This window comes from Puma concolor, chromosome A3 (genome assembly GCF_028749965.1).
Source record: "Puma concolor isolate L17-30 chromosome A3, mPumCon1.1.hap2, whole genome shotgun sequence".
Taxonomy (NCBI): Eukaryota; Metazoa; Chordata; class Mammalia; order Carnivora; family Felidae; genus Puma; species Puma concolor.
In genome coordinates, this window is record NC_141669.1 from 111,545,279 (window position 1) to 111,572,213 (window position 26,935).

The 26,935-nt window shown below is 46.6% G+C and overlaps 1 protein-coding gene across 5 annotated transcripts in view; it reads right to left on the reverse strand.

Moving 5' to 3' along the window:
• Positions 1-26,935, reverse strand: part of PTPRA (protein tyrosine phosphatase receptor type A) — a 162,840-nt gene that overhangs the window by 2,201 nt on the left and 133,704 nt on the right. For all 5 annotated transcript variants that reach the window (XM_086701828.1, XM_086701827.1, XM_086701826.1 and 2 more), the window contains 11 exons: positions 23,899-23,935; positions 19,583-19,680; positions 18,340-18,459; positions 17,411-17,577; positions 16,775-16,910; positions 15,911-16,060; positions 14,655-14,748; positions 14,279-14,355; positions 13,670-13,804; positions 5,038-5,163; positions 4,807-4,958 (listed from right to left, as the gene is read on the reverse strand). In XM_086701828.1, the coding sequence (XP_086557954.1) occupies positions 4,807-4,958; positions 5,038-5,163; positions 13,670-13,804; positions 14,279-14,355; positions 14,655-14,748; positions 15,911-16,060; positions 16,775-16,910; positions 17,411-17,577; positions 18,340-18,459; positions 19,583-19,680; positions 23,899-23,935 (1,292 nt within the window). The remainder of the gene's footprint in view (positions 1-4,806; positions 4,959-5,037; positions 5,164-13,669; positions 13,805-14,278; positions 14,356-14,654; positions 14,749-15,910; positions 16,061-16,774; positions 16,911-17,410; positions 17,578-18,339; positions 18,460-19,582; positions 19,681-23,898; positions 23,936-26,935) is intronic.

Below are 26,935 nucleotides of genomic sequence, written 5' to 3' on the forward strand. Positions count from 1 at the left end.
GATTCTGAAACTGCTTTCCATGTAGAGCAAGGTCGAACATGAGATGTGCATGGGTGAGGAAATAAGGAGAACAGTATGGCTCCAAAGCTTCTCATAGGAGTTAGCTGGGGGACAGAGATGCCACTTACTGACTTGGGGGAAGGCTGTGCAAATAGAAGGCTTAGAAAGAAAGACCAGAAGTTCTTATCTGAACCCTTTAAACTGAAGATGCCCAAGTGGAAATGTTGAGTAGGTAACTAGACATATAAATCTGGAGTTTAGGGGAGAGGGTGAACCAGTGATAATGACATGTGGGAGTTGGGATGAAAGCCAGGTGACAAGATAGGCTCACAAGAGGTCCAAGGACAAGGCCCTGGACCATGGATGAGGAGGAACCAGTCAATGAGGACACAAACCAGGAGAGAAGTGTTGCTGAAAGCATTCCACAGAGAAGTGAGTGGTCAACTGTGTTTGATGCTGATGAAGGTCAAGGGTAACGAGACAGAATGATCTCTGGACTCAGCAACGTGGATGTCACAGGTAGCCCCCACTGGGGCAGCTGCAATGGAATGTGGGAGGAAAGGGGTTAACTGGAATGGGACAGAGAGAGAGAATGAGGAGAGAGGACCTGGGGCGTTAGTCTGGACAAATCTTTTGAGAAGCTTTACTATTAAGGAAAACAGAAACAGAGGGCTACCTGGAAGGAAATTAGAGGTAAGAGTTTTGTTTCTTTTAAAAATTTTTTTTAATGTTTATTTATTTCTGAGACAGAGAAAGACAGAGCATGAGTGGGGGAGGGGCAGAGAGAGAGGGAGACATAGAATCAGAAGCAGGTTCCAGGCTCTAGGCTGTCAGCACAAAGCCCGACGCAGGGCTCGAACTCACAAACCGTGAGATCATGACCTGAGCTGAAGTCGGTCGCTCAACCGAATGAGCCACCCAGGTGCCCTGAGGTAAGAGTTTTTAAAATATTAAGATGGGAGAAATTATAGCACATCTATATGAAGGTGGTAGTTATCCAGACAGTTATTCAGAGGAAAACCTGATGATGTAGGATACTGAAGTCAAGTCCTGAGGAGACAAAAGCGGATGGAACTGATATCCAAGTGGAGGGTGTGTGTGGCAGACAGGCCTCACCATGGCCCCCACGATCCCCTACGATATCTTCTGTTGTTCATGCCCTCGTGTGATCTCCTCCCCTTGGGTGTGGGCAGGACATGTGCTGTGCTTCTAACCAACAGATTTACAGCAAGCGTGATGGGATGTATTTAACTACACGCATATGATGTTACGCGGGATCATAATGCCTGTTTTGCAAGGAGACACTCTCTCTTTTGCTGGTTTAGAAGAAGCCAGCCGCCACACTGGGAAGGTCCATGTGGCATGGAATTTCAAACAACAGAGGCCCTCAGTACAGCTGCCTATAGGAACTGAATGCTACTAACAACCAGGTGAGCTCAGAAATGGATCCTTCCCAATCGAGCATCAGATGGGACCGCAGCCCCAGCCAAAACCTTGCCTGCAGTCTTGTGAGACCCTGAAGCGCAGGACTCGCCTAAGATGTGCTCAGACTCCTGACCACAGAGACTGTAAGCTAAATGTGTGTTGTTTTAAGGTGCGGAGATTAGCAATAGATGGTTAATGTAATGGGCTACAGAGAGAGCTCAGACAACTCATCCACTGGACAGGAGGGATGCAGGGTCCACAGCACCACGGCAGGTGGATTGGCAGCTGTGGTGGTGGGAGCCTGTGGGAGTTCGGATTGCTTCTCTTTTCTTTGTCAAACAGAAATCACCGTCCTCTCTTAAGCGTGAGGACAGAAGAGGCAGTGGTGGTTTTAGGTTTGAGAGGAGGTGTGAAATAGTCATACAGGACAAAGTCTGGCAAGCTTTTCTATCAAGGGCCAGATAGAATACATCATAGGTTTTGCTGAGAAAAGACAAAATCAAGATGTAACAGCGCAACTCTGACTTCTTATGTGCTGAGCAGCAGTGTGAGGTGAGGAGAGCACCACGTATGGTCTCAACTCTTTTGCTGGAGCACCAGAGCAGCCAGTACAGAAACAAATGGGCATAGCTGTGTTCCAATAAAACCTTATATGGGGGCACTGAAATCTGAATTTCAAGCAATCTTCAGGTCATAAAATAGTCTTCTTTTGAGTAAAAAAATCTTTAAAAAATTTATTCATTTGTTTTTGAGAGAGACAGAGCACGAATGAACGAGGGGCAGAGAGAGAGGGAGAAGGACTGTAGAGCCCCAAGTGGGGCTCGAGCTTCAGCTGAAGTTGGGGCTTGAACTTACGGACTGTGAGATCATGACCTGAGTCGAAGTCAAATGCTTAACTGACTGAGCCACCCAGGCGCCTCTAGTCTTCTTTTGATTTAAAAACAAAAAAACCAAAAAACCAAAAAAACATTTAAAAATGTAAAAATAGTTCTTAGCTTGCAGACCCATATAAAACTAGGTGGCAGGCCAGATATGGCAGTGGGTCCTAGTAGGTCCAGCCCTGGTCTAGAAGAGTGGAAGGTGCGGAAGGACAGCAAGGCAGCACTAAGGGCCCACCATGAGACCAGCGGTCAGGATCATAAAATGAGGCCTGTAACCCAGTGCTTTTCTTCAGCCACACTCAGCTGCACGGTGCAGACGCAGGGTAGCTAGAGAATTTGGAGTTTGCCAAGAGAGGGTGACCAAGGGAGAGAAAAAAGTGTAGGGAAAGAAGTGTTTATCTGGGCAGGCCAAGAAATCCTTTTTCCTTAACATTTTTATTTATTATTTTCTAATTTAATTTTTAAAGTAATCTCAAAACCCAACATGGGGCTCAAACGCACAACCCTGAGGATCAAGAGCTGCATGTTCCACCAACCGAGCCAGCCAGGCACCCCACCAAGGAATCCTTTTAATTTTGCCAATCCAATGGATAAAAAGCCACGCTGCACTATTTTCATCCTCATTTCTCAGAATATTACTAGTAAAGTTTAGCATCTTTTCATGTTTACCATCCGTCTGTAGTAGCTGCTGCACTTGGCCACTTCTTCCTTAAGATTTCTTTCTTTTCTTCGCTTTTTTCTTTTCCTTTCTTCTCTTTTCTTTCTTCCTCTTTTCCTCTCCCTTTCCTTTACCTCTTTCTTTCTTTCCTTTCTTCCCTTTCTCCTTCCTTCCTTCCTCCCTCCCTCCCCTCCTTCCTTCCTTATTTTGAGAGAGAGAGAACAAGTGGGAGAGGGGCAAAGAGAGAGGGAGAGACAGAATCCCAACCAGGCTCCACAGTGTTAGTGCAGAGCCTGATGTGGGGCTCAAACTCACGATGCATGAGATCATGACCTGACACAAAATCAATAGTTGGATCCTTAACCAACTCAGCCACCCAGGCACCCCTTTATTTTTACTTTTTTTTTTAAAGTTTATTTTGAGAGAGTGTGTGCACATGCAAATGCAAGGGCAGGAGGGGCAAAGACACAGAGTGAGAGAGAATGTGAATGGGGGAGGGGCAGAGAGACAGGGACAGAGAGAATCCCAAGGGACTCAGGGCTCGTTCTCATGATCTTGAGATCATGACCTGAGCTATGCTTATCTGCCTGAGCTGCCTAGGTATCCCCTTCCTTAAGATATTTTTAAGTGATCTCTACACCCCACGTAGTGCTCGAACTCAGGACCCTGAGGTCAAGAGTCTCATGCTCTACCCACGGAATCAGCCAGGTGCCGCCCAACAGAAAACTACGTTCTTTCCCTATCTCTCATTTGCCTTGCTCACAAAACAATAAGTCTAGAGGATCAACCCATACCCAGTATATAAGCAGACTCCTCATTAATCTTTGCAGCTCTGTAGCATGGGATACATCAGAGCTTATGGAATCAGTCCCCTATTAATGTTTAGATAATTTACAACCTTCCTGAAGCACATTCACTGGATACATTCCTAGGAGTTCCTTTGCTCATTTTTCTATTTTTAAAACTAATTGGCAGGGATTTATACTCTAGTTTTCATTCTCTTTTAAGAGTTTTTTTTTCTTCCTAATTATAAAAGCAATACAAACTCATGGTACATTTTTTTTTTTAAATAAAATGCAATCAAACATGCCCCAAACAATTCACCTTCACCACCCCCGCCTCAAATGAGTCCCCTTACCATCTTCTGTCAGTGACACCAACTACTATCAGTAATCCCGTTTCACACTTGGGATATATCCTACACCCTGGACTCCTCTTTCACAAGTATGTTTTTAGTTTTGTTTATTTTTCTTCAAACTGTTTGAAAATCGTTGCCCTTTCTCTTTTCCTGTGTTTCCTTTTTTTTATTAAAAAAAATTTTTTTTAATGTTTTTATTTATTTTTGAGACAGAGAGAGACAGAGCATGAGCAGGGGAGGGGCAGAGAGAGAGGGAGACACAGAATCCGAAGCAGGCTCCAGGCTCTGAGTTGTCAGCATAGAGCCCGACATGGGGCTCGAACTTACAGACCGTGAGATCATGACCCGAGCTGAAGTCGGATGCTTAACTGACTGAGCCACCCAGGTGCCCCTCTTTTCCTCTGTTTCTTAAGGAGGCCAGACCCTCACCCCCACATTGTCCAACTGGTCTCTCCACTGTCAGTCTCCCCTGTTGCTCTCCTGTATCCCATCATGGTCTCAAATCCTCCTCCTGCCCAATATCTTAATGTCACCGATTCCCTAGCACTTAATGCGAAGTTCAAACACCAAGACGCTCTTATCATCTGGCCCCGTGCTGGTCGTCAAACTTGACTGCCACATGCTCACCGGGATGCTCACGGTCGCCTTCCCTGCCTGCCTCTTGTCACTTTCTCTGCCCCTGAGAGGGCTGGGGAGAGTGGTACCTGCAGTGCACAGTGATGGGGTGGTTCCCTGACTGCTGCTGCTGCTTCTGCACGGCTGCGATGATGCTGATCATGCCCTTTCCGTCGCTGGGGATGCCCACTTCGGGCCAGCCATGGAAGTGGAACTGCCGGATCTGCCGGCTCTTGTTCTCCTTTGGAAGAAGGGGGATCAGAGATGCAGGGCACCGTGGCTCTCCCCGTGGGAGGAGGCGCACCCACCGGCCACCTTACCCTGGTGTTGGTGACTAGGAGGTCTCGGACGGTGTAGCTCTCACATTCCTCCTCCTTCTTCAGCTCTACTGTGATGTCTCCATAGGACACTACTCCATCCGAGGGCCAGTACTGGGCACATTTCTCCTGGAGAGACAAATGGGAGAGGTGAGGCATCCGGGATATGATGTGTGGTAGAGGCAGGGCTGCCTTCTGAGCTGCCTGGTCCCTTCTTAGCCAGCTCTTACTGGACACACTTCATCTCCAAGGTACCAAAACCTCAGTGCCATTACATTACTTAATATCACTCCAATTAACTTCTGATCCTCACTAGGACATCTATAGCTGACCCTTGAACCACACGGGTTTGAGCTGCATGGGCCCATTCATATACAGACTCTTCTGGATAAATACAGTACAGTACAAATGTATTTTCTCTTCCTTACAATTTTCTTAATGCCATTTTCTTTTCTCTCTAGTTTATTATGAGAATACAGTATAGAATATGTAAAACATACAAAATATGTGCTAACGGTTTATGTTACCAATAAGTCTTCAGGTCAGCAGTAGGCTAGCTTTTCATTACATTTTTTTGTTTTGTTTGTTTTTTACTTTTTTTTTTGAGGGCAAAGGGAGAGGCAGAGGGAATCTTTTTTTTTTTTTTTAAATGTTTTTATTTTATTTTTGAGACAGAGAGAGAGAGAGCATGAGCAGGGGAGGGGCAGAGGGAGAGGGAAACACAGAATCCGAAGCAGGCTCCAGGCTCTGAGCTGTCAGCACAGAGCCTGACGTGGGACTCGAACTCACGGACTGTGAGATCATGACCTGAGCTGAAGTCGGGACACTTAACCGACCGAGTCACCAGGAGCCCCTATGCATTACATTTTTGATGAGTCAAACGCTATAGACAGGTTTTTTTTTCTCAAAAAATTTTTAAGTTTACTTATTTTGAGAGACAGAGCAGAGGAGGGGCAGAGAGAGAGGGAGAGAGAGAATCCCAGGCAGGCTCTGTGCTGTCAGTGCAGAGTCCGATGTGGGGCCCAAACTCATTAACTATGAGATCGTGACCCGAGCCAAAGCCAAGAGTCAGACGCTTAATCGACTGAACCACCCAGATGCCCCGGCACAGATTTTTTTTTTCTTAAATTGAAGTACAGTTGACACACAGTGTTAATTTCAGGTATATGACACAGTAATTTGGCACATCTATCCATTATACTGTGCTCACCCAAGCATAGCTACCATCTGTCACCATATAACGCTATTACGATACCACTGACTATATTCCATATGCTATAGCTTCCATCCCTGGGATATACAGATTTTTTTTTTTTAATGTTTATTTTTGAGAGAGAGCAAGTGAGTAGAGGAGGGGCAGAGAGAGAGGGAGACACAGAATCCGAAGCAGGCTCCAGGCTCTGAGCTGTCAGCACAGAGCCCAATGCGGGGCTCGAACCCACAGACTATGAGATCATGACCTGAGCGGAAGTTAGATGCTTAACTGACTGAGCCACCCAGGTGCCCCTACAGATTTCTGACTGCACAAAGTGGGAACAGGGTGCTAGGGGTTGAACAACAACCCCCATGTTGTTCACGAGTCAAATGTAAATTTAAAAACTTAATTCCCTTACTGGACATAATCCCTTAACGTTTCGGTGTTACTTACAGTCTAATTTGCAATATATTACGGTATCTCTGAAGAGCTCTGACCATCACCTCAGCTGCATCCAACACTCAATGGCAGGGTGGAGAGAAATGTCTTTGCTCCAATGCCTCCCCATCCCTTGTTCCCTTGGGGTGTTTCCACATCTTACAGATGTTTACATATGTCAGACTGCTAAGCCAGAGAAACTGACCCCAGTGACATTCCCATCCAGCCATGGTGCTTCAGACAGCACAGGCCACAGCACCCTTTCATCCCCTTCCTCTTTTTTTTTTTTTTTAATGTGTATTTATTTTAAAGAGAGAGAGAGAGAGAGACAGAGAGCGAGCAGGGGAAGATAGAGAGAGAGGGAGACACAGAATCGCAAGCAGGCTCCAGGCTCTGAGCTGTCAGCACAGAGCCCGATGCGGGCTCATTCATGAGATCATGACCTGAGTGGAAGTCAGATACTCAACCGAGCCACACTGGCACCCCATCATCCCTTCCCTCTTTATCTTGTTTTTGTTCTTTTTTGAGAGAAAGAGACAGATTGGGGGAGAGAGAGGGAGAATCGTAAGCAGGCTCCATGCTCAGCACAAGTCTGACACGGGGCTTGATCCTACAACACTTGGACCATGACCTCAACCAGTCGGCTCAACTGACTGAGGCACCCAGGAGCCCCTCTTCTTTATCTTTTGATCCTACAATGGCACCCGCACTGCTGTCCTTGCTAGTGAGCAGGAGATGGTTTATGGCCTGTCTTGCTGGCATCTGGCTCAATTTCCTCCACAGCTCCTTGTGGGCAGCGACTGCCACTTTTCATCTTTGTCTCCCCGGCACCTTGCACACTGCCTGCATGTGGTAGGCTCTCAGTATCTGGTAAATGAATTTGTTCAATGCTTGCAGAATGGGTCAGGCTATAAATACATAAATAAAACAATATAGTTATACTGTCCATTTCTTCAGAGCATTTCGGTGAAGATCTCGGACACTTCACTACTGGCAATTTTAAAATCCTCAACCACAAATGTATTTTACATTCACTGGGAAAATTATGAGAAGTAGAAAAATAAAAATCACCAATAGTCTCTCAGTCCGAATAAACTAATCATTAGAAGTCCATTTTAGTGACTCTTCTTGCTTTTCATATGTGTTATCATTCATTACCCACTTTATAAATGATGTTGAGCTCATTCTAAAACACAGAATTATTAAAGTGGTGGATCACAGCAATGTCATAGACTAGTGCTTTCCCACAATGTGCCCACTGGGGGCCCTGGGGATGCCTTGGGGGTTGGGGCCCTGGGACCTCTTCTCAAGAAAAACAGCTTAAAAAAATTCTAATTAAGGCTCTTAAACAAGAGATTATGTTGGTTTTTAGGGCATTAGTGAGTGGAATGAGTTTTGCTGCCATAGTTCCTTCCCAACACTGCCTTTACACAGCTTACCAGCTATGAGTGAAGACTGGAACTTTAAAATCATTACCAGTGCTAAGATCCAAATGGGCTTGAGAGAAATGAAGTGTATGAGCTAGAATCACAGTATGACTAGAAAAAGAAATAGTACGGACCCACAGTTGATGGCTTTCAGGTATTTGAGACCTTAGTGGTGAGGCACAACAGAGAAGAAAAGGAGCAAACTGGAAGGAGGCCTCCAGGGATACAGAGTTAGGGAACTAAGTTTTGAGGGAGAAGGCTCTGGAATACACAAGAACAGCTCCAGTTTAGAAATCTCCTGGGGTGACTTTTCTCTGGGCCAAAGGAGAGGAACCCCCTTCCTTAAGCAGGCAGAATGGGGACCTGAGGAATCCAGAACAGGGGCCAGCAGCCGTACCTACTGATGCCCAGGGCTACAAAGGCCTTGGGATCCTGCTGAGGAGGGAGATGTGAGCTGGAGACCAGGCCTGTGCAGAACACAAAGCAAGGGCAAAGGTGGGACCCCCCCCCTCGCAGGGAGTAGGCTGTGACCCATCTCAGAAGCCATGCTCCACTCAGCAGCTAGAGGGCAGAAGGGAACGAGGGAAAATGGAAACTGTATTTAAAATGAGCAAGGGAAACTGTGAGGAAGAACAATGTAATTCAAGTCTTGGGACTGGATATCAATATGAAAGGTTCCTAAATTTTGTATGCATAAGTAAATTTCCCCTCAAGATCTCAAGAAGCCCCAAATGGACTTTAAGCAGTGACCACAGTTAGGTTTATGTTTTCAAAATGATCTCCGGCTGCCATGTGAGGTGACTAAAAGTGGGTAGAATGGAAGCAGGTAGACGGCTGCCAGGCTACTTCAGTGGTGCAGGTGAAGGGACGGTGGTTTCTAGGACGGGTCAGTAGTTACACTAGAGAGAAGCAGATCTGGTCAGCACAGGTCAGACCTCACCGGTGTGAGGAGTGAGGAAAGGGGAGCGATGAAGGGAACTCCTAGACTTCTCCCTGAACAACCGGGTGGAAGGCGGCACCACCTACTGAGATGGCAAGACTGGGGTGGACTAGTATGGGGGAAGGAGGAAATCAAGTTTCATCTGGGCCAGGTGGAGTTCGAGATCCTCAACGGAGAGCCATGTGAAGATATCGGGTGGGTACGTGGACACACAAGTGGGAAGAGGGGGCTGGGTTAGAGACACAGATTTGGGGAACTCTGGCGTATAGACAGCATCTCAAGCCACAGGACTAGATGAGGTCCTCAAAAGATAGTGTGTTAAGACAAACTACAGAGGGTTAAGGCCTGAGTCGAGGACACCTCAATGATTAAAAGGTCATGCAGAGGAGGAGCTGGTCACAAAGAAAATGAAAGGAACTGCTGGGCCAGTGAGGGGGTGATATTATAGAATTCAAAGGAAGAAAGTGTTTTGAGGAGGCGGGAGGTGTTGAGTGTTCAGATGCTGCAATAAAAGGACCAGAGAGACAAGAGAGAAGAAAGGCCTTTGGAAGGGCAAGAAGGCAGTCACCAGTGATCCTGACCGAGAAGGAACAGGATGAGGACAGAAGTGGAAGGGAGGAAGCCAACTCCTCAAAGGAGTTGTGCTGGGAAGGAAGGGGTACAGAGAGACGGGGGCAGAGGGAAGGAACTGTGGGACAGGAGAGATTTCCATCTTGTAAAGACAGGAAGTGCAACAGTGCGAAGGCTGGTTGGCGTAATTGGGTCAGAGAGCGCTGTAGCAACACACTTGAGAAGGCGGGGGTGGGGGGGCCCCGGCACAGTGGACAGGTGGACAGAGAGGGGCAGGGACCCCCTCCCGCTACAATAGGAGAGAAGGAGAGAGAATGCCTACAGATCTGAGGAGGCTGGGTGCTTGCAGGAGGGAAGATGAACCTGCTCTTGTCTGATTTCTTAGAGAAAAATGAGCCATGAAAGTAAGAGACCGGGGGGAATAACAGATGTTAGCAAGGGACGGATTATAATAATGACAAATCACAAAAACTCTAGAGAGAGTAGGGAGGAAGATGAGAACATGAGTGGGGAGTCCCAGGCTGAAAAGTGGAGGAGTCGGTGGCTCTGGAAGAGGATTTTAACCACTTCCATTTTGACCTCAGTCTGTACTTTCTGATTAATTTTCTTTCCAGCTTCTCTCTTAACGCAGGCAAAAGATCCGGCAAGCAAAGCATCCAGGGATGGGAACTGAAATTATCCCTGAGGAAATAATGACTGCCATGACTTCAGCAAGACCCCACATGTCTGACCATGATCGACCTGACCTTTTTGCCCACCTGAACGTACCCACTGAACTTTGTCCCACAGCTTCCTTACATGAACCTAGAAATATTTTCAGCACTTAGAGATAGTCTTTGAGATGTTAGTCTGCTATCGTCCCAGTGTCGGCCTCACTGAAATAAATTCCTTTCTTGTTTCACCTCCACTCGTGTCTCTCGGTCTGTGGATTTTGTCAGTGGTGAGTGGCAAAACTGTCTGTGTCGGAGACGTGGAGCCAGGTGCTCTTATGCCCCCGGGCCCTGGTCACAGCTCTAGAGATTTGGTGGAGAGAAAAAATTAACTGGAGTAAGAGGAGGGAAGTAGTGAGGTTGGCGATCAGCAGATGGTAAGCAGGGCGGGACCCAGGGTTGAGATCTCAAAGGCAGCGCAGATATTGGCAGGGACAAGGCTGTGATTTGACTGGGTGGCTGAGGGAGCCGAGAGGTGGAAAGACCAAGAATAAGTGGGTCGCCCACGTGGATACTTACGCCTTCAAGAGCAGAGGCAGGCATCAGGCACAGGGGCCACTAAGGGGCAATAAGGCAGGTGTTAAAATCATCAGTAGCAGAGGATGGGAGATTGGGAATAGATGTGCTCAAGTCCAGCAGCAGAATACTCGGGAACAGGGCTTTAATCTCAGATTTATGTTTTCGGGTTATGGATTCTGGAAAAGATAGCCTAGAGAAGCTACAGCAGAAGCTTCTGTGTCCTTTCTCCTGCTGTCTTTAACTTCCTCCCCCTGGACAGCAACTAGTCTCAGCATGGTCCGAGGCTGACAACGGTTATGGGGACACACGCTTTATGGCAGGTGCCTAATGCAATCTCATTCTGCCGACACTGGGTAAGGGGCACACAACCTTGGGTTGGGCTGTCCTCATGCAGAAACTGCTGGAACTGCTCTGCCCACTCGGACGAACGGTCCAACTTACAGCTGTTGAGGGCACCCAGGCCTCACAAGCATCTTGGTGGACCCCTCTGGCTAGGATAGAGGAGAAAAAGAAAACAGGGAGAAGAGGACTCTGGATTTTAAGTTCTAATTCTTTTGGGATTTTAATGTATATAAAATTTACATTTTGGAATTAAGACTTTTTCCTTGAGAATTTAAAACCAGGCGTGGGCAGTGGTGGTGTCATGTTGTATAAATGTATCAGTTAGGCTTACTGTGTTCGCCTCCCTGGAGGCTACACTTGACAAGACGAATGGGAGATGGAACAGGAAGCGGAATTAGGTCTTAGGGGGGCAGTGAGGCCTTGTAAAGAATGTTATTAATATCCTGTTCTGATTCATTTCAGAAGCTTCTGAGGGCAAGAGCTGCTACCTGTCTCCCTGGCCCTGCAAAGACAGAGGCATAAGGCCGAGTGGCAGGTAAAGGGGAACGGGCCTCAATCAACTGACTAAATCCCTATGTATTTAGTGAGGTATTCACTGGGCCACATTTCCTTCCAGGGCAGTGGATGGAGACAGGATACTTGTGCTTGCCATCCCGGCTCTTCTGCCTGCAGTGTGGGCCTGTCCATCATAGATCTGGAGGCAGGGGGCATGGGGATAACCTCGTGCAGGTCTGTGGTTTACGTGCACCTTCCATCCTAGCTTGTCACAGAGGGCCAGGAGACACACACCTAGTTCCTGATAACACAGCAGCTCACTGCACAACTGCAGAGCCAGGAACTGTGCCCCAAAACTCCACTTCATCAGTATTGTCATTAATGATAGATGAAGACCCATGAAGTATGTCTGTTGATTAGAGACGTGATGGAAACTTGGAAAGAATAGCCAATGTGCTAAATGATTAAGCCTGAAAAAATTCTTGGCGCACAGAAGAGCTGGGTGTGCAAATATGTATAAAACTGTATCAAGATTAAAATAAACAAACTGTACAAGTACAGAACGGGGAAGATGTAGCTGGTAACAACTAATGTAGGATGTATTTAGTAATTTTTATTTTTAATTGGTTGCAAATTCAGTGAGTCATAAGTGGGTGTCATCCTTAATTCTTCACCCTGCCCAGTCCATGCATCTCTTCACTATCTTTTGGGACAGACCCCTTGTCACCATCCCTGAGTCTAGGCCACCAGCAGTACTGCCACGACTTCCTCTCTGCCTTTGGTGTGCTCGTTTCTGATCTGTCCTCACTCAGCCAGAAGGACTTCAAAAAAACCCCACAAATCTGATATTGTCAAGGGCTCTTAAACTGCCCTATAAAGTCTAAACTCTTCACTGTGGCTCAGAAAGATCTTTTTCACCAGGCCCTTGCTGGCTTCTCTCAATTCTGATCCCTGTTAAGTCACGCGCCAGGCATAACGAAGCAACCATTTACTGCACTCTAACCACAGCAGAGAGAGTTTTTAAGATCAGAAACACTGTGTGAACACACACTGGGCCACCCAGCAGAGGTGGGGTGGGGGTGCGCAGAGAAAGAGCAATCTCTGAGATTCAAAGTGCTCAGTAGAGGCTGCGCGGTGACTCAGGAACAGTGTTAAGAGAGCTCCTACACTGAATGGAGCTGACCTAAGGGGGCTTCTATGGTCCCTTATATTCAGAGTTCCCAAGCAATTCTACTTTTTAAATGACTAGAGGACATTTTTCTTTAAAAGATTTCCTTGTTGGGGCACCTGGGTGGCTCAGTCAGTTAAGCGACCGACTTCAGCTCAGGTCATGATCTCGCGGTTCTTGAGTTCAAGCCCCGCATCGGGCTCTGTGCTGACAGCTCAGAGCCTGGAGCCTCCTTCAGATTCTGTGTCTCCCCCTCTCTCTACCCCTCCCCTGCTCACGCTCTGTATCTCTCTGTCTCTCAATAATAAATAAATGTTAAAGAAAAAAAAAATTTAAAAGATTTCCTTGTTAGCTGAATGTTAACTTATAAATATCCTTTTGTGTTGTTGTTATTTCTCAAGTTTCACTGTTTCCTTTACTGTAGTCTGCAAAGAGGCAACTCATCTTCCCACAGTCCTTTGGTTCATTTTTCTGGCCTGGAAGGCACCCTCTTCTTAGAGACACTCAGGAACTCCACATCAGAGCCTCGGTCTGGCTCTGCATCCCTCATTTCACCAGCTCTGTCCCCGCCAGGGGGGTGGGAGGAGGAGGTGTGCACAACGCTAGGCTCGGGGCGAACTGTATTCAGGACAGAAGTAAAATGGTGGGAACTGTCTGGGGACTCAGATCACACTGCCCTTCCAGTCCTGAGAGAAGCTCCAGACTGCTCACATACCAGCTGCTTGGATATGGCTCTTTGGGCAGTTTATGCCAAACATATCTTCTTAGCTCCCCTACACCCCTTTTCCTGTGGTCTCTTTCTCCCACAGCCCAGGACCTCTTTGAGCTCACCTGGCCTCTCTCCTCCAGTTCTGTTAGCATCACGATAGAGCAGGATTTCCACTCCCAGATCATTCGCCAGAAGTCCTCAATGGTGTGGAGAAGAGGGCCCTGGCTGGCGATGTAGGAGTCCTTCTGTCGGTAGCCCTATGCAGGCCAGGTCAATGGTAGGAGTAAGGTGGTTTAATCAGGGAGGGGAGAGCAAAGAAGACAGGCCACTAGGATGGGATGGGGCTGCTTGGAGGCAAACTCATCCCAGGCAGAGCTCCCTTTGGTCAAGGACCAAACCCTGTGTGACACGCTAGTCTCTTTTGAAGAGGGTGAGGGATGGGGGTTTGGAGCTGGGATGAAGAGAACAGATATGGGAAGGACCAGAGGCGTTTAGCCTTTGGTGTGTGCTATGAGCTTTCCCTCTAGCTATCACTCTGGTGTGTGCCCTCTGTTTCCTCCCCACCTTCTGCTCTCTGGGGCCTGGAAGACCTAGTGTACAGGTTGGTATCAGTTCTGAATTTGTTGACTGACTCAAAGACAACCCTCCCAAGCACTGGGAGGGTGGCACTGCGAGGCCCAGCTGAGTCTCCATGGAGGGTGGGGAGCTCTGGGGACACAGCCACCACTTACATCAATGAAGGATGCATTCACGTAGTCGGTGTTCTCCTCACCCCTCTTAACTGGAATGATCACTCTGTTGAATTCATCTGCAGGAAGGACAGCAGCTGTGGCTCCCCAACATCACCTCCAGGCTCTCTTTCAATCTCTCCTTCCCACCCATCCCAGCTGGGCAATAACATGCCTGTTCCCAGCGCAGGAGGGAGAAACCCTTTGGCCTTCATGCTTTTTCATTTCCAGAAGCCACTGAAGAACTGAGAGCGACAAGAGGCAGTGCCCTAATTCTTGTCTCCAAGGTGATCATTAATTAGCACCTGAGAAGTGGAAGGGGTGAAGGGGAAGGAGGGAACGGGACACTAAGGCTTTGGGATGGGGAGAGGGCTCTTACATGGAATGATCTGTAAAACCCGGTTCTTCTTCATGTTGGCTGGAAGGTTTCCAGTCCGCATCTTGTCATTCTGGATTTTGATTGATGTTAATTTCTGAATTGGGAAGGAGAGGGGAAACATTACTGCGCCCCATAACTTGGCAAGATGATGCCTTCACTGGACCTGCATCTCTAGGCTACTCTGGCGTCTACTGCTCCTCACTGGAGCCCTGACCTCCATTTCCACATTTTCTTGCTGGAACCCAGTTCCTTCTGTCATAAGCTCAGTGAAGAAGCCAAGAACAAGTGTTTGGGAAACACTGCCTTGAGGGCTCCTGTGGACCCTTCTGGGATTCCCTGGGGCTGGAACTTTATGATCCTGGAGCAAGGATCCTAGCTTCATAGGAAGGAGTGTGCCTGCCTTTCCTCTCTCCCCGCTGCTCTGCCAGAGGAAGACTGGACTCTTTAGAACACTTTATTCAAATGCAAATGTTCCCTTCTCCTGATTCTGAGGCTCCTTCTAGATCCTTACTACTCAAAGTGTAGCTCAGAAACCAGCATCAGTCTCACTGTGTTAGAAATGAAAAATCTTAGGCCCTAACTCTATTTCCCCCTGCTGAATCAGAACCTGCACCTTAACGGGTTCCTGTGGTAATCTGTGTGCCATTACAGTTTGAGAACTGCTTTAAGGGATGTGGTCTTTCCCACTGCAACCCAGAAATCTCTTCTTCTAGGAACACTTGTATTGACAAGGGTGTGACATATTCCTTAGGTGTGCTAAGAACCATTGTCCAATGGCACACAGCAGAGGTCAGCAATCTATGCTCCATGGGCCAAGTTTGATCTGCTGCCTATAAATAAACTTTTATGGAAACACAGCCATGCTCATTTGTTTACATAGCATCTATATGTAGATTCTTTTATGTTATAGCAACGGTTTTAAGTAGTTGCAACAGAGACCACATGGCTTGCAAAGCCTAAAATATCTACTCTCTGGTCCTTACAGGAAAGGTCTGCTGTTCTTATGCATTATAATCACCTGTGTGTGGGGGTGGGGGGGGGCAGACTTGGGGACTTAAAAAAAATATTGCCCGTTTTTTCTTTCCTCCTAATACCACCAAGTGATTTTAACATACAGGATGGGTTGAAAGTGACTAGGGTATGAGTAAAGGACCAGAAACCCACATAACCCCTTAACCACCCACATACCTCACAAGGGGATTCCCCAGAGCACGTGAATCCTCCAGTCTGAATGAAGGAGTTCAGCTCCAACTCACCTTAAACTCCTCCTCTAATCCATTGTTGCTGGTCCCTGGGATTTTGTTGTAAATTTTCTGCAGATGTGTTTCTAGAGAGGTCACCTCTAGTTCTGTATCTCCGTACAGATAATGCTCCAGAAGGGCTTGGTATATGAAGACATACTGCATCTGAAATGCCACGATGCCCGAGTTCTCAGTTATACACAACATAGATCACACCCTCCCACCTCCAGTTCACTCCGGTCCACTTCTCCTTTGACCCTAGCAGGAATAAAATCATTCACTCTCGTCCCGGGGCAGGACCTGAAATGCATGAGTCCCTCTGGGGGTGCTTCACTTAGGAGGGAGGGTCCTACTCTGGCAGCCTCCTAGACTGGAAGCCTGGAGAGAAGGACAGATCCAATTCCTGCTCATTCTGACAACACACATTTAATAGTCTGAAGGGGTTGTCAAAATCTGGTGACACACAAAACCTCTGCCAGGCTCCCTTCCAGTGCTGTGCGCTTTGAACTCCATGCCCCAACTACAGAGCGGATTGCTGCTCTGTGGACACGGCCACTGCTGCTCCTGGACATGGCCAAGCTGTGTCACAACTCTGTGGGCACTGGTTCTCTCAGCTGCCTGCATGCTTCTCTTAGGACCTGTTCCTTATCCTTTGGAGTCTAGTGCAAATGACACCTGCGTTTCCAATTCCCGTAGGCACAACTTCCTCTATGCTCCGTGTCTCTTTTAATACATAATTTATAAGGGTCCTTCATTACACTGCATGCTGATCATTTACAATAACCTAGGAGCTGAGTAATCCATGAGGCTAGCAGATGTTTTGGTCTTGGAATGTGCCCTCCCCCCCCCCCCCCCCCACCTTATCCACAAATCACTCACATCTGTTTGCACCATCTGGCAGCGCTGTGCCCGGATCCGGCTCACGAAGCCATACACGTCCACTTTCCGCTCTGTATGCATCATGTCCAGCATGGCATCAATGACAACAAAGGTACCTGTACGCCCTACACCCGCACTGTAGCCAGAGAGCAGGGGTGTTACTGGGACGGCCAGCATGCCTTGTGGGAACATACAGGGAGGGGGCAGCATAGGCCAGGGCTCTTTCTTCAGGCCACTAAATTCTAATTCTGAATGGTGACTAGCTGGAACTCTCATGGAGCCAACAATCCCACTGCACCCCGGACTCTGTACCTTTACGTATTAGGACCAGGGAACCTCGACACTTAGAAAGGTCAGAAGGCTCCAAGTACACAAAGCAGTACTCAATCCAGCTTTCTGGCTTCATAGCAGTGGTCTGCCCATCCCCAGTCTTGGAGGACTACCCTTCCCTCTTTCCTCAAACGCTCTATACCCAGCACCAAAACTTGAGGAGTCTCTCTGGCTGCTGTCCCAGGACCCTAACAGCTGATCTGCTCTGTGCTAGCCCCCTCTCCTCAGCCAGGGCCCCCGTGCTTTCCCCTGCTCTAACCGTGGGAGAATATGGTATATGGGGAGCCAAGGGTCAGCCACACTGACCTGCAGTGGACCACGATGGCCCCTGCATACTGAGGGTTACAGGCTTTCACCTTCTTGAGGAACTTGAGCATGCCGATCGGGGTGAAAGGCACCCCAAAGTCTGGCCAGCTGGTAAAGTGGAACTGAGTGATGAGGCGCTGTGGCTTCCTGTTGGTCATGTCGCCCACCTGTGGAGTGAGGAGATCTTGTGTGTTGGCCCTGATAACCTGGGGTAGGGGAGTGCCAGGGGAGGGGAGGGGAGGTGAGGCTTGGGGGCCAGGGCAGCTGTGGTGGTCAATGACAATGGGAAGATGAGAATGAACCCAAGGAAGTGTGAACTACGGAGACAGGATCTCTTCCCAGGAACCCCATGGAGGTAGGCAGGGCTGTTACTATTATTCCCAGCGGACAGGTGTGAAACGTGAAACTCCGTGAAGCTGAGTGACCCCGTCAAGGTCACAGAACTAGTTAATGGCAAGATCAGAACTAAAATGCAGGTCTTCCAACTCTTGTTAAGTCCCCTTTTCATAGCACCACACCACCCCGCAGCTCTGAAGGCAACTTTTGCTCAAGCCTCCAGGGTCACTCTGGAGGACCAAGAGGAGGGCCCACCATATCCTTGATGTCAGGGGCCTTTGGAGTAAGAAAGGAGAAGGTGGGTCAAGTCCCCAGAAGATTATACCACCTCCTGATGCACATACATCATCCCGATGATGATCAAACTCCATCTCAATAATACTTTTTTTTCTCCCAGTCATGAAAATGCTCCTCCCTTAGCTTTGACAAAGTTCCTTGGGAGCCCAGATCTCTAATCTCAGAGTCCAAACATACCTCACACTCAGTGATTCCTGACCACCCTGGATAAGAGGGGGGATTACCCAGTTTGTTCCACTCTCTTAGTGGTCAGCAGATCCCAAATACGAGAGGAGAAAGGATGAAGGAGGCAGTACCTGCTGAATGCAGAACTTTCGCACTGTGTAGTCCACCAGGACGGTCACATCCTCTACTGACACTCGGATATTCCCATAGGTCCAGCAGCCTTGGTCTGGCCAGTACTGGGCACACTTACACTGGAAAGGAACAGACACACATCACCTGATGACCTCAGACCTCCTGCCCCCAGCAGATGTGAAGGACCTGAAGGAAAGGAGCACAAAAGCCCAGACAGAAGTCCCCAGAGAAGGCCTCTTCTCTCACCTCCGTCAGCTGCAGACTTATTTAACTTCTTTTTTCAAGTCCCTCAGCTTCCATCCTGTTTAGCACTATCTCTTAAATTATACATAGCCCCAGCCCTATACTTCTTGCTCTTTCCCAGCCCTGTTCCCTCAGTTCAGGGCAAATCAAAAGCTACTTAACCTACTAAATGTGCCCTTCCACTATGCCAGGTCATGGTCTAGGGACAGGCCCGCCTGATTCCCTGGAACCAGCAACCTGCTAAGGGGGTAACCAGGGCAGAGTGATGCCTTCTCTGGTGCCTGGACCTCGAACAGCTTCTGAGAGTCAGAGGTCAGGTTGGAGGAAACAAACCTACAGCCCAGCCCTAGTACCAATCCTCCTAAGCACTGTGCAACTGCTGATTAACACACTCAACACCTCAGAGTGGGGATCAAGGTAATTTAAGGGCCATTCTAGGAAAAGACTGTCATGAATGGGGGTTATTCTCTGGGGCTTGATCTAGAACTCAGAACTGGTTTTAGCTATGGTGCAGTGAAGGGCCTTGCCAGGCATGGACTTGGCAGCCACAGACACAAAAGGAAAAGGATCAGTCAGAAAGTTGAGTGCATGATCAGACCAGGGCCTCTGATTCCCTTGCACCCCACAGGGTCTCAGTTCATACAGTTTCCTCTGTTGACTCAGAGAAGGTGCAGGAAACCAGAGGAACGAGGGATTGGAGAAGACACGGGGGAAAAAAGCTCCTCTGTAGCTTTTCTTGGCAAATGGCCCAACCTTTCCTTCAGGTTGTTTTGAAACCAGGGTGAGTTGTCTGACTATCAGACATAGGCAACATGCCCTAGGCACACCCCTGAAGTTCATCTGAGACTTCCAGGCCATAGGAAAGTCTGATAAGCACAGTGGCCTGGGCTTTGTCTGATCAATGACTGGCACAGGAACCACAAAGAGTAGACAGCCCAGGCTCAAACACAGAGGAGTTCCTCTGCTAGTTATGCTGGTCTATCTAATGTCTCCACTCACCTCCTTTCTCTCCTTCAGGTTGGTCACCATGACAATGGTGGCTGTGTTTTGTTCCCAGATCATCCTCCAGAAATCATTCACTGTTTCTTCTTTTGGTCCTAAAGTAGCCAATAGCAAAGATGAGGAGAACACACACCAAGGGGAAGAAATCTGCTGGGAAATTGGGAACATTCATTCCTGACTTTTGGAAGCCTGTGCCCACGTGTCCCCAGCTAAATATCCAATCCATCAATCCATCCACCCACCTACTAACTGAACATTTCCCATCCACTCTGTATGTGCCAGGTACTTCACTAGGGAGTGAAGTGGGGGGTGGGATGTTGTCGAAATGTAAAGAGAACATAAATAATGTCTCCCAAGGGTATTATAAATGAGGATTAGAAATCATGACTGCTTGCTAAATACCTGTGTTACTGGCCAGACAGTGAGCTAAGTGCTTTGCATCTCATTTACTCCTTCCTATCATGTTCTAAGGTGGGTGTCGTTAGCCACAGAGAAGACAGGTTGATTTGCTCAGGCTAGAATTTAAAATTTACCCCAGTCCAGCCTTTCTGGGAAAGCCCCTGAAAGATTTCTTCACAAAAATGAGGGCTCAAACAAAGAGAAGGAAATGGGAGTTAACATAGGATAGAGGCTAATGGAATTCCCTGGGTATTGGTGAAGGGAAGGCTCAAGATGGGAGCTCTGAGGCTAGAGGGCAACTGAAAAAAGTTCTAGGAGGATCCCAAGATTAAAAAATTAAATTTAAAAAGAATTAAACCTCATGTATCTGAAGGTACTGAGAGAAAATACATACTTCTAGTGGAGAGTCTGGGGGGAACATCATTGAATACTATGTACTTTAGCTGTAAATAATACTAGCACAGTAATAATAATGTAAATAATAAATATTGTCTTAACCCCAAATTGTGATTTAACTCTATTGGGAGAATGGGGAAAAAGGATTTGTGTATGCATGTCTGTCTGACTGAGTGTGAGGTAATCTGTAAGAGGATTAAATAAATTATCTATCCTAAGAAGTCACCAACAGATAAAAATGGCTGAATTAGAGTGAAAGGAAGAGGAAAGGGGGGGGACATTTTTTTTTTTTTCAACGTTTTTTATTTATTTTTTTGGGACAGAGAGAGACAGAGCATGAACGGGGGAGGGGCAGAGAGAGAGGAAGACACAGAATCGGAAACAGGCTCCAGGCTCCGAGCCATCAGCCCAGAGCCTGACGCGGGGCTCGAACTCACGGACCGCGAGATCGTGACCTGGCTGAAGTCGGACGCCTAACCGACTGCGCCACCCAGGCGCCCCGACATTTTGTTTTTATACGCCTCCCAATACCTTTTTGACTTTCTTAAACTTTATATTCCCTTTGGTTAAAAAAAAAATAGTAACAAGAAGAAAAACAAATAATGGCAGAAGTGGACACACGCCAAAAAGATGCACAGAGGCCTTGCCACTACCTGGCAAGGTCAGGAAAAATCTCCTGGAGGTGGTGACATCTGAGCCATATGTTAGGCTCAGGTGGATCAGGTGGATCGGAGTTTAGAAAGGGGACATAGGGAGAAGAGGTGCTCTAGGCAGAAGCGCAGGGGATAGCAGCAAGAAAGAGCATGAGATGTCCAGGAATTATAAGGAGTTCAATAAGGTGATTGTGGAGGGTACACGGAGTGGCAGAAGATAGAGCTGGAAAGATAGGTAAGGTATCAGAATCTAAAGGGGTAGAGGTCAGACTAAGGCAGGCTTGTTCTATAGATAATGGAAAATCGTTAAAGGATTTTCAGGAGTTCTAACAAAAGTTTTGCATCAAGAAAGGCCATTTTCGTGGAAGGAACCCAAGAAGCAAGGCTGGGCCTAGAGGGCCAATCAGTAGGCTATGACAACACAGCTAGAAGAGATGACAGGAGTAAGACAGTGTGACAGAGAAGACAGATTTTGGAGAAAGAAATAAGAGGACCACTCATACTCAGAGAAAGGAATGGGTAGGAAATTTGGATGATCCCAAATCTGGCTTGGTTGATTAGATGGGTTGCATTCCAGTCATGGTGACAGCCAGAGAATACAGGAGAAAAAGCAGTTTGGGGGTTGAAGGAGAGGTATATTTTATTTTATTATTTTATTATTTTTATTTTTTTTAATTTTTTTTAACCTTTATTTATTTTTGAGAGAGAGACAGCATGTGAGAAGGGGAATAGCAGAGAGGGAGGGAGACACAGAATCGGAAGCAGGCTCCAGGCTCCGAGCTGTCAGCACAGAGCCTGACGTGGGGCTCGAACCCACAAACTGTGAGATCATGATCTGAGCCGAAGTCGGACGCTCAACCGACTGAGCCACCCAGGTGCCCCGGAGAGGTATATTTTAGTGAGTTTCTTTTTTTTTTTTAGATTTTAAGTAATCTCTACACCCAATGTGGGGCTCAAACCTGCAACTCCAAGATCAAGAGTCACATGTCCCCACCAACTGAACCGGCCAGGTGCCCCAAGGCATATTTTAGTTTTTGATGTGGATGGGTATGTGGAGGTATCCAGGTGAAGGGGTAGAAAATTAGTTTGAAAATGTGGCTCAGAAGCTCAAGAGAGGCAGTAGCCAGTCAAACAGGTAGGTATGAGATGAGGTCTCTCAAAGAGGATACAGAAGAGAAGAAAAGAAGGGGTCAAACAGAGAAACCTGGGGATCTGAAGCATTATGCAAGTTCAGATAGAAAAACTTGGGAGGAAGACTAAGGAAGAGCGGACGGAGAGGCAGACCTGAGAGAAATGGTGCCACGAAAGATAAGAATGGAGCTGCAAGAAAGTAGTCATCCACAGATTTGGGGAGAAACTATATCTAAGAGGCAGAAAGAAGAAAAGCCAGAGAAGGGATATTTAGAAAAGTGAGAAAAATCGAGAACTGAATGTCAGGGAATAACAGGGGAGAATTTCAAGGAGTGTGAAGTATTGGGGAGGGGTTCAAGAGGATGGGAGTCTGAGAAAAGGTGCATCAGAAAATCATAGGTGACCTTAATTCAATAAATATATTGAATATTGTTCAACAATAGCATCAACAAGGCCCCGTGGCAAATAGAGAGAGGAAGAGACTGCACATAACTGTTCGTGCTAAAATGATCACTGAGTAGGGGGCAGTTGAGTTGGGCTTCAGAGGATAGACCTGACCTGATGGGTGGCTACAGAGGGTGAGAGAAAGCAGGGCCTGGTTAGGCAATGGCCAGGCCCTAGTGGGAGACTGCAAGGGCAAGAAGGATCTAAGGTTTTTCCTAACCACCTTATTTTACCTCTCTATCTGTTTTATCTCTACCATGGTACTCATCTAATAGAATTTTCTGCAATGATGAAATGTTTCATATCTGTACTAGTATGTTAGTCTCTAGCCACATGTAGCTATTAAGCCTTAAAATGTGACTAGTATGTTTAAGAAACTGAGTTTTAAATTTTATTTAATTTCAGTTAATTAAAATTTTAATTTTAAATAGCCACACGTGGCTAGTCGCTATTGCATCAGTATAGCTACTTATCGAAACTTGTTAATTTTGGTGTAAACTGTCCTCTACCAACTAAGGGCCCCAAAAAGGCATGAACCATATCCTGTTTTATCCCTTTACATATCCCCATCACCTAGGGCAGTGCCTGACACATAACAGAGAGTCAAAAAACATTTGCTGAATGACTAAAACAATGGACTTTGATGGACCACCAATAACATCCATTATTTTTAGTGCTGCAAACATCAAGATATTTTTGCTAGGATCCCAAAGGTGGAAGACATGTGTTAAAACTCTGGACTATGGAAACGTGTGCAGAGCACGTACAAGGCAATGGCACTGGGTCCCTGCTCTGAGGGTTCCTAGACCGCTTTTCTGTGAATAATAGATGAGCTCAGGCTCAACAACTGGGGGAGGAGATGAGCCAGCCTGGACCCTGTGAGGTGGCCGATCCTCTCCGGACACCAAATTCAAATTCAAACTCTTAGCTGCCTGGCCTAAACCTAAGGTTCCCATAGGGCCCCCAAACAGAGGACCTCATCAGACTGTGGGGGGTGTGTGTGTGTGTGTGTGTGTGTGTGTGTGTGTGTGTGTGTGTATACCCTTTTCCAGTCCTTTTTATGCACATACAAAAAAGGACTACTTTTACAGGACCCCTGGATACTAAGTCATCAAGATGAAGGCCCTTAATTATAAATGTGCAAGGCAGACTGCATTTCTTTCAGGTGACAGTAATTACAGAAAAGTTACAGCATTCTGATTAATCTATTTAGCATTTGGAAGAAAAAGTCCAAGCCCACTAATGAGCTCATGGTTAAGCCTGAAAGTAAAAAATTGTCATTTACTTTACCTTGTGCAGCAATGAATTTGTTCTTTTCTTGGTAGCCCTGAGGGTGGGGTAAGAGAGGAAGGAGGGAGAAAAAGAAAGTGAGAACCAAGAATGGATAGGAATGAAATTCTCCAGACTCCCAACCAGTTAACAAAGCCTCCCTTGTGAAAAGGTCCAGGCCACTAACAAGATTTCCATTCTAGAAATTTCCAAAGGATTAGCTTTGGGTATCAGGAATCAAAGATTACAAAGATCACATGGTCTAGGTAGTCTTCTCAAAGGGAATTATTAATGAACACTGATGTAAGAACATCCAAATACCAACTCGTAGGCTAGACTTTTTTTTTTTTTTTTGGATGAATAAGTGTATTATTGTCTTTATCTGAAAAATCTTCATAGAAAATTGTGGTTTGAAATTATGGAAAGAGCCTAAATGTCCATCAACTGATGAATGGATAAAGAAATTGTGGTTTATATACACAATGGAATACTACGTGGCAGTGAGAAAAAATGAAATATGGCCTTTTGTAGCAATGTGGATGGAACTGGAGAGTGTGATGCTAAGTGAAATAAGCCATACAGAGAAAGACAGATACCATATGGTTTCACTCTTATGTGGATCCTGAGAAACTTAACAGAAACCCATGGGGGAAGGGAAGGAAAAAAAAAAAAAAAAAAGAGGTTAGAGTGGGAGAGAGCCAAAGCATAAGAGACTGTTAAAAACTGAGAACAAACTGAGGGTTGATGGGGGGTGGGAGGGAGGGGAGGGTGGGTGATGGGTATTGAGGAGGGCATCTTTTGGGATGAGCACTGGGTGTTGTATGGAAACCAATTTGACAATAAATTTCATATATTAAAAAAAAAAAAAGAAAATTGTGGTTTGGTTTATTAGCTCTCAGCAGTCCACTCCTCAGCTTCTAAGGAAGCTTGCCTTCTTCTGAGCTACCCCATCTTTCTGCTGGGCAACAGACATTTGGGAATGGTTCCACCTCTTCTTTTTAACTTCTTTCTTAGCCCTGCATCCAAACAGCAGGTGAAGGCACCGGGTTGACCTCAATGCTTTCCACATTGTATTCATCTCCAGTCACTTCTACTTGGCCTTTATAGATCTTATCCATGGAGATAAGCCTGGAGAAGCCTGGAGGCCAGCAGCAGGCCAGTACAATATGCTGCAGCATAACTTGTCAGGCCAACCTTCACACCACACTTGGGGAGTTCATGAGCATAAGCTGTATAAACTATCATGTCTCCTTCTATATGGGCATAAACAATCTGACAAATGAGATCTCTGTTAGTTACATGAACTATTATTCTATATATAGGTGTGTTGTACTTATTTTTATCCTGAATTACCAAGCGTTTCCGGGCACAGTAATCAGTTTTACCCTCTCGTTTTCTTCTAAATTTCACCTGGTATCTCTTGAAGTAAGCCTTATTCTTGACAACTTTAACAAACCCCATCCTGTGGAACAGAGACCCGCGTCTGCGGTTCACCACAGACCAGCAGCTAGACTGTTTCTGATGCTTTCTCAGCAGCTGACAATCTAGGTCTTAGTGTTAATGTTAATGGACAGGAACCCTCTAAGGCAGAAGCATATGTGGTGGTTCCAGGGATGAAGCTGGACCCTCATGAGGAAGGAAAAGGGGTTCTTCTCTTTTAAGGGGTTATTTCTTTTTTTTTTTTTTTAATTTTTTTTTTTCAACGTTTATTTATTTTTGGGACAGAGAGAGACAGAGCATGAACGGGGGAGGGGCAGAGAGAGAGGGAGACACAGAATCGGAAACAGGCTCCATGCTCTGAGCCATCAGCCCAGAGCCCGACGCGGGGCTCGAACTCACGGACCGCGAGATCGTGACCTGGCTGAAGTCGGGCGCTTAACCGACTGCGCCACCCAGGCGCCCCAAGGGGTTATTTCTTTGATAATGCTTTACCCAGGTATAAAAACTTTTGGGGAATAGCCTGTGGGTATGTGGAATAGTTCCCAGTGTTAGACAATGGGGTTCTCCATGACAGGTAGTAGGAGACAAGAAGCAAAGGGGCCTGGGAATGCCATGTAACAGAAAAGGGGCCTCTGAAAAACTAACAGCTGGCAGTAACTTTCTTTTTCAGTCTTTGTTTTAGTTATGTATCTTTTCAACCTCTTGTTTAATGTAGTGTTCGCTTGCGAAGTCCTAGGTAAGTGAAAATCATCTGATGTAAGGATTGTAAATCACCCTCTGCTGCTCAGACAGACACAGAGTGGGCAGTGAGGAAGGAGGCAGCTTCACAGATGGGACACCATTTCACACCAAGAAAACGGTGTGGAATACAAGTGTGCAAGGCAGTAGCAGAAAAAAGGAGGGGGCCTGAGTCTGAGAAGCCACGTCCTATTCTAGTTCAAACCAGAGCAGGGCTGAGTTCCTTCCTAGCACAGTAGAAAGCTTTAGGCCCAGAACTAGACGTGTTTAGAGTCAGTAATGAGCTTGTTAAAGTTTTTATTGAGAAGGGGAATTCACGTTTCTGCAAATGTTTTTAATCATTAGAAGATGAAAACTGAGAAAGCCTTAACTGGCTGAGAAGCTCTTAGAGTATGTTAAGCCATGTCATATCCCTGCTCCACAAGAAGGCACTGCTAAATTCTCACAGGAGCATGTGGGCCATGAATAGTTAAAAAGCACTGTTGGAGGGCCCAGCCACAAAGTGCTTCCTGTCCCAACCAAGAGTATGCCATATGTCCCCTACGAAAGCATGCTGATATTGTGATATGGCAGCACTGCTTAACCAATAAGGTGTAACTAGAATGAGGCAAAACTACTGCTTTCCTTGTGTTATGATCAAGGGAAAGATAAAATGTGACTGCCTGGTTTCTGAGACATCTTAGAATTCTGAAATTCAAAACTAGCTTGCTCCAGTAGCTACATTCCTATGAGTTAAAAATAAACACTTCTAAAGACCCTATATACTCTTAGACATCTAAGGTAAGACTCCAGGTTGAAAACCCACTTGCCAACTCTGTCACTGTCGGTTTCATCACCTCCTGTGACCAATGTCAGGTTTGCTTTCAGACCTTTGTGCTTT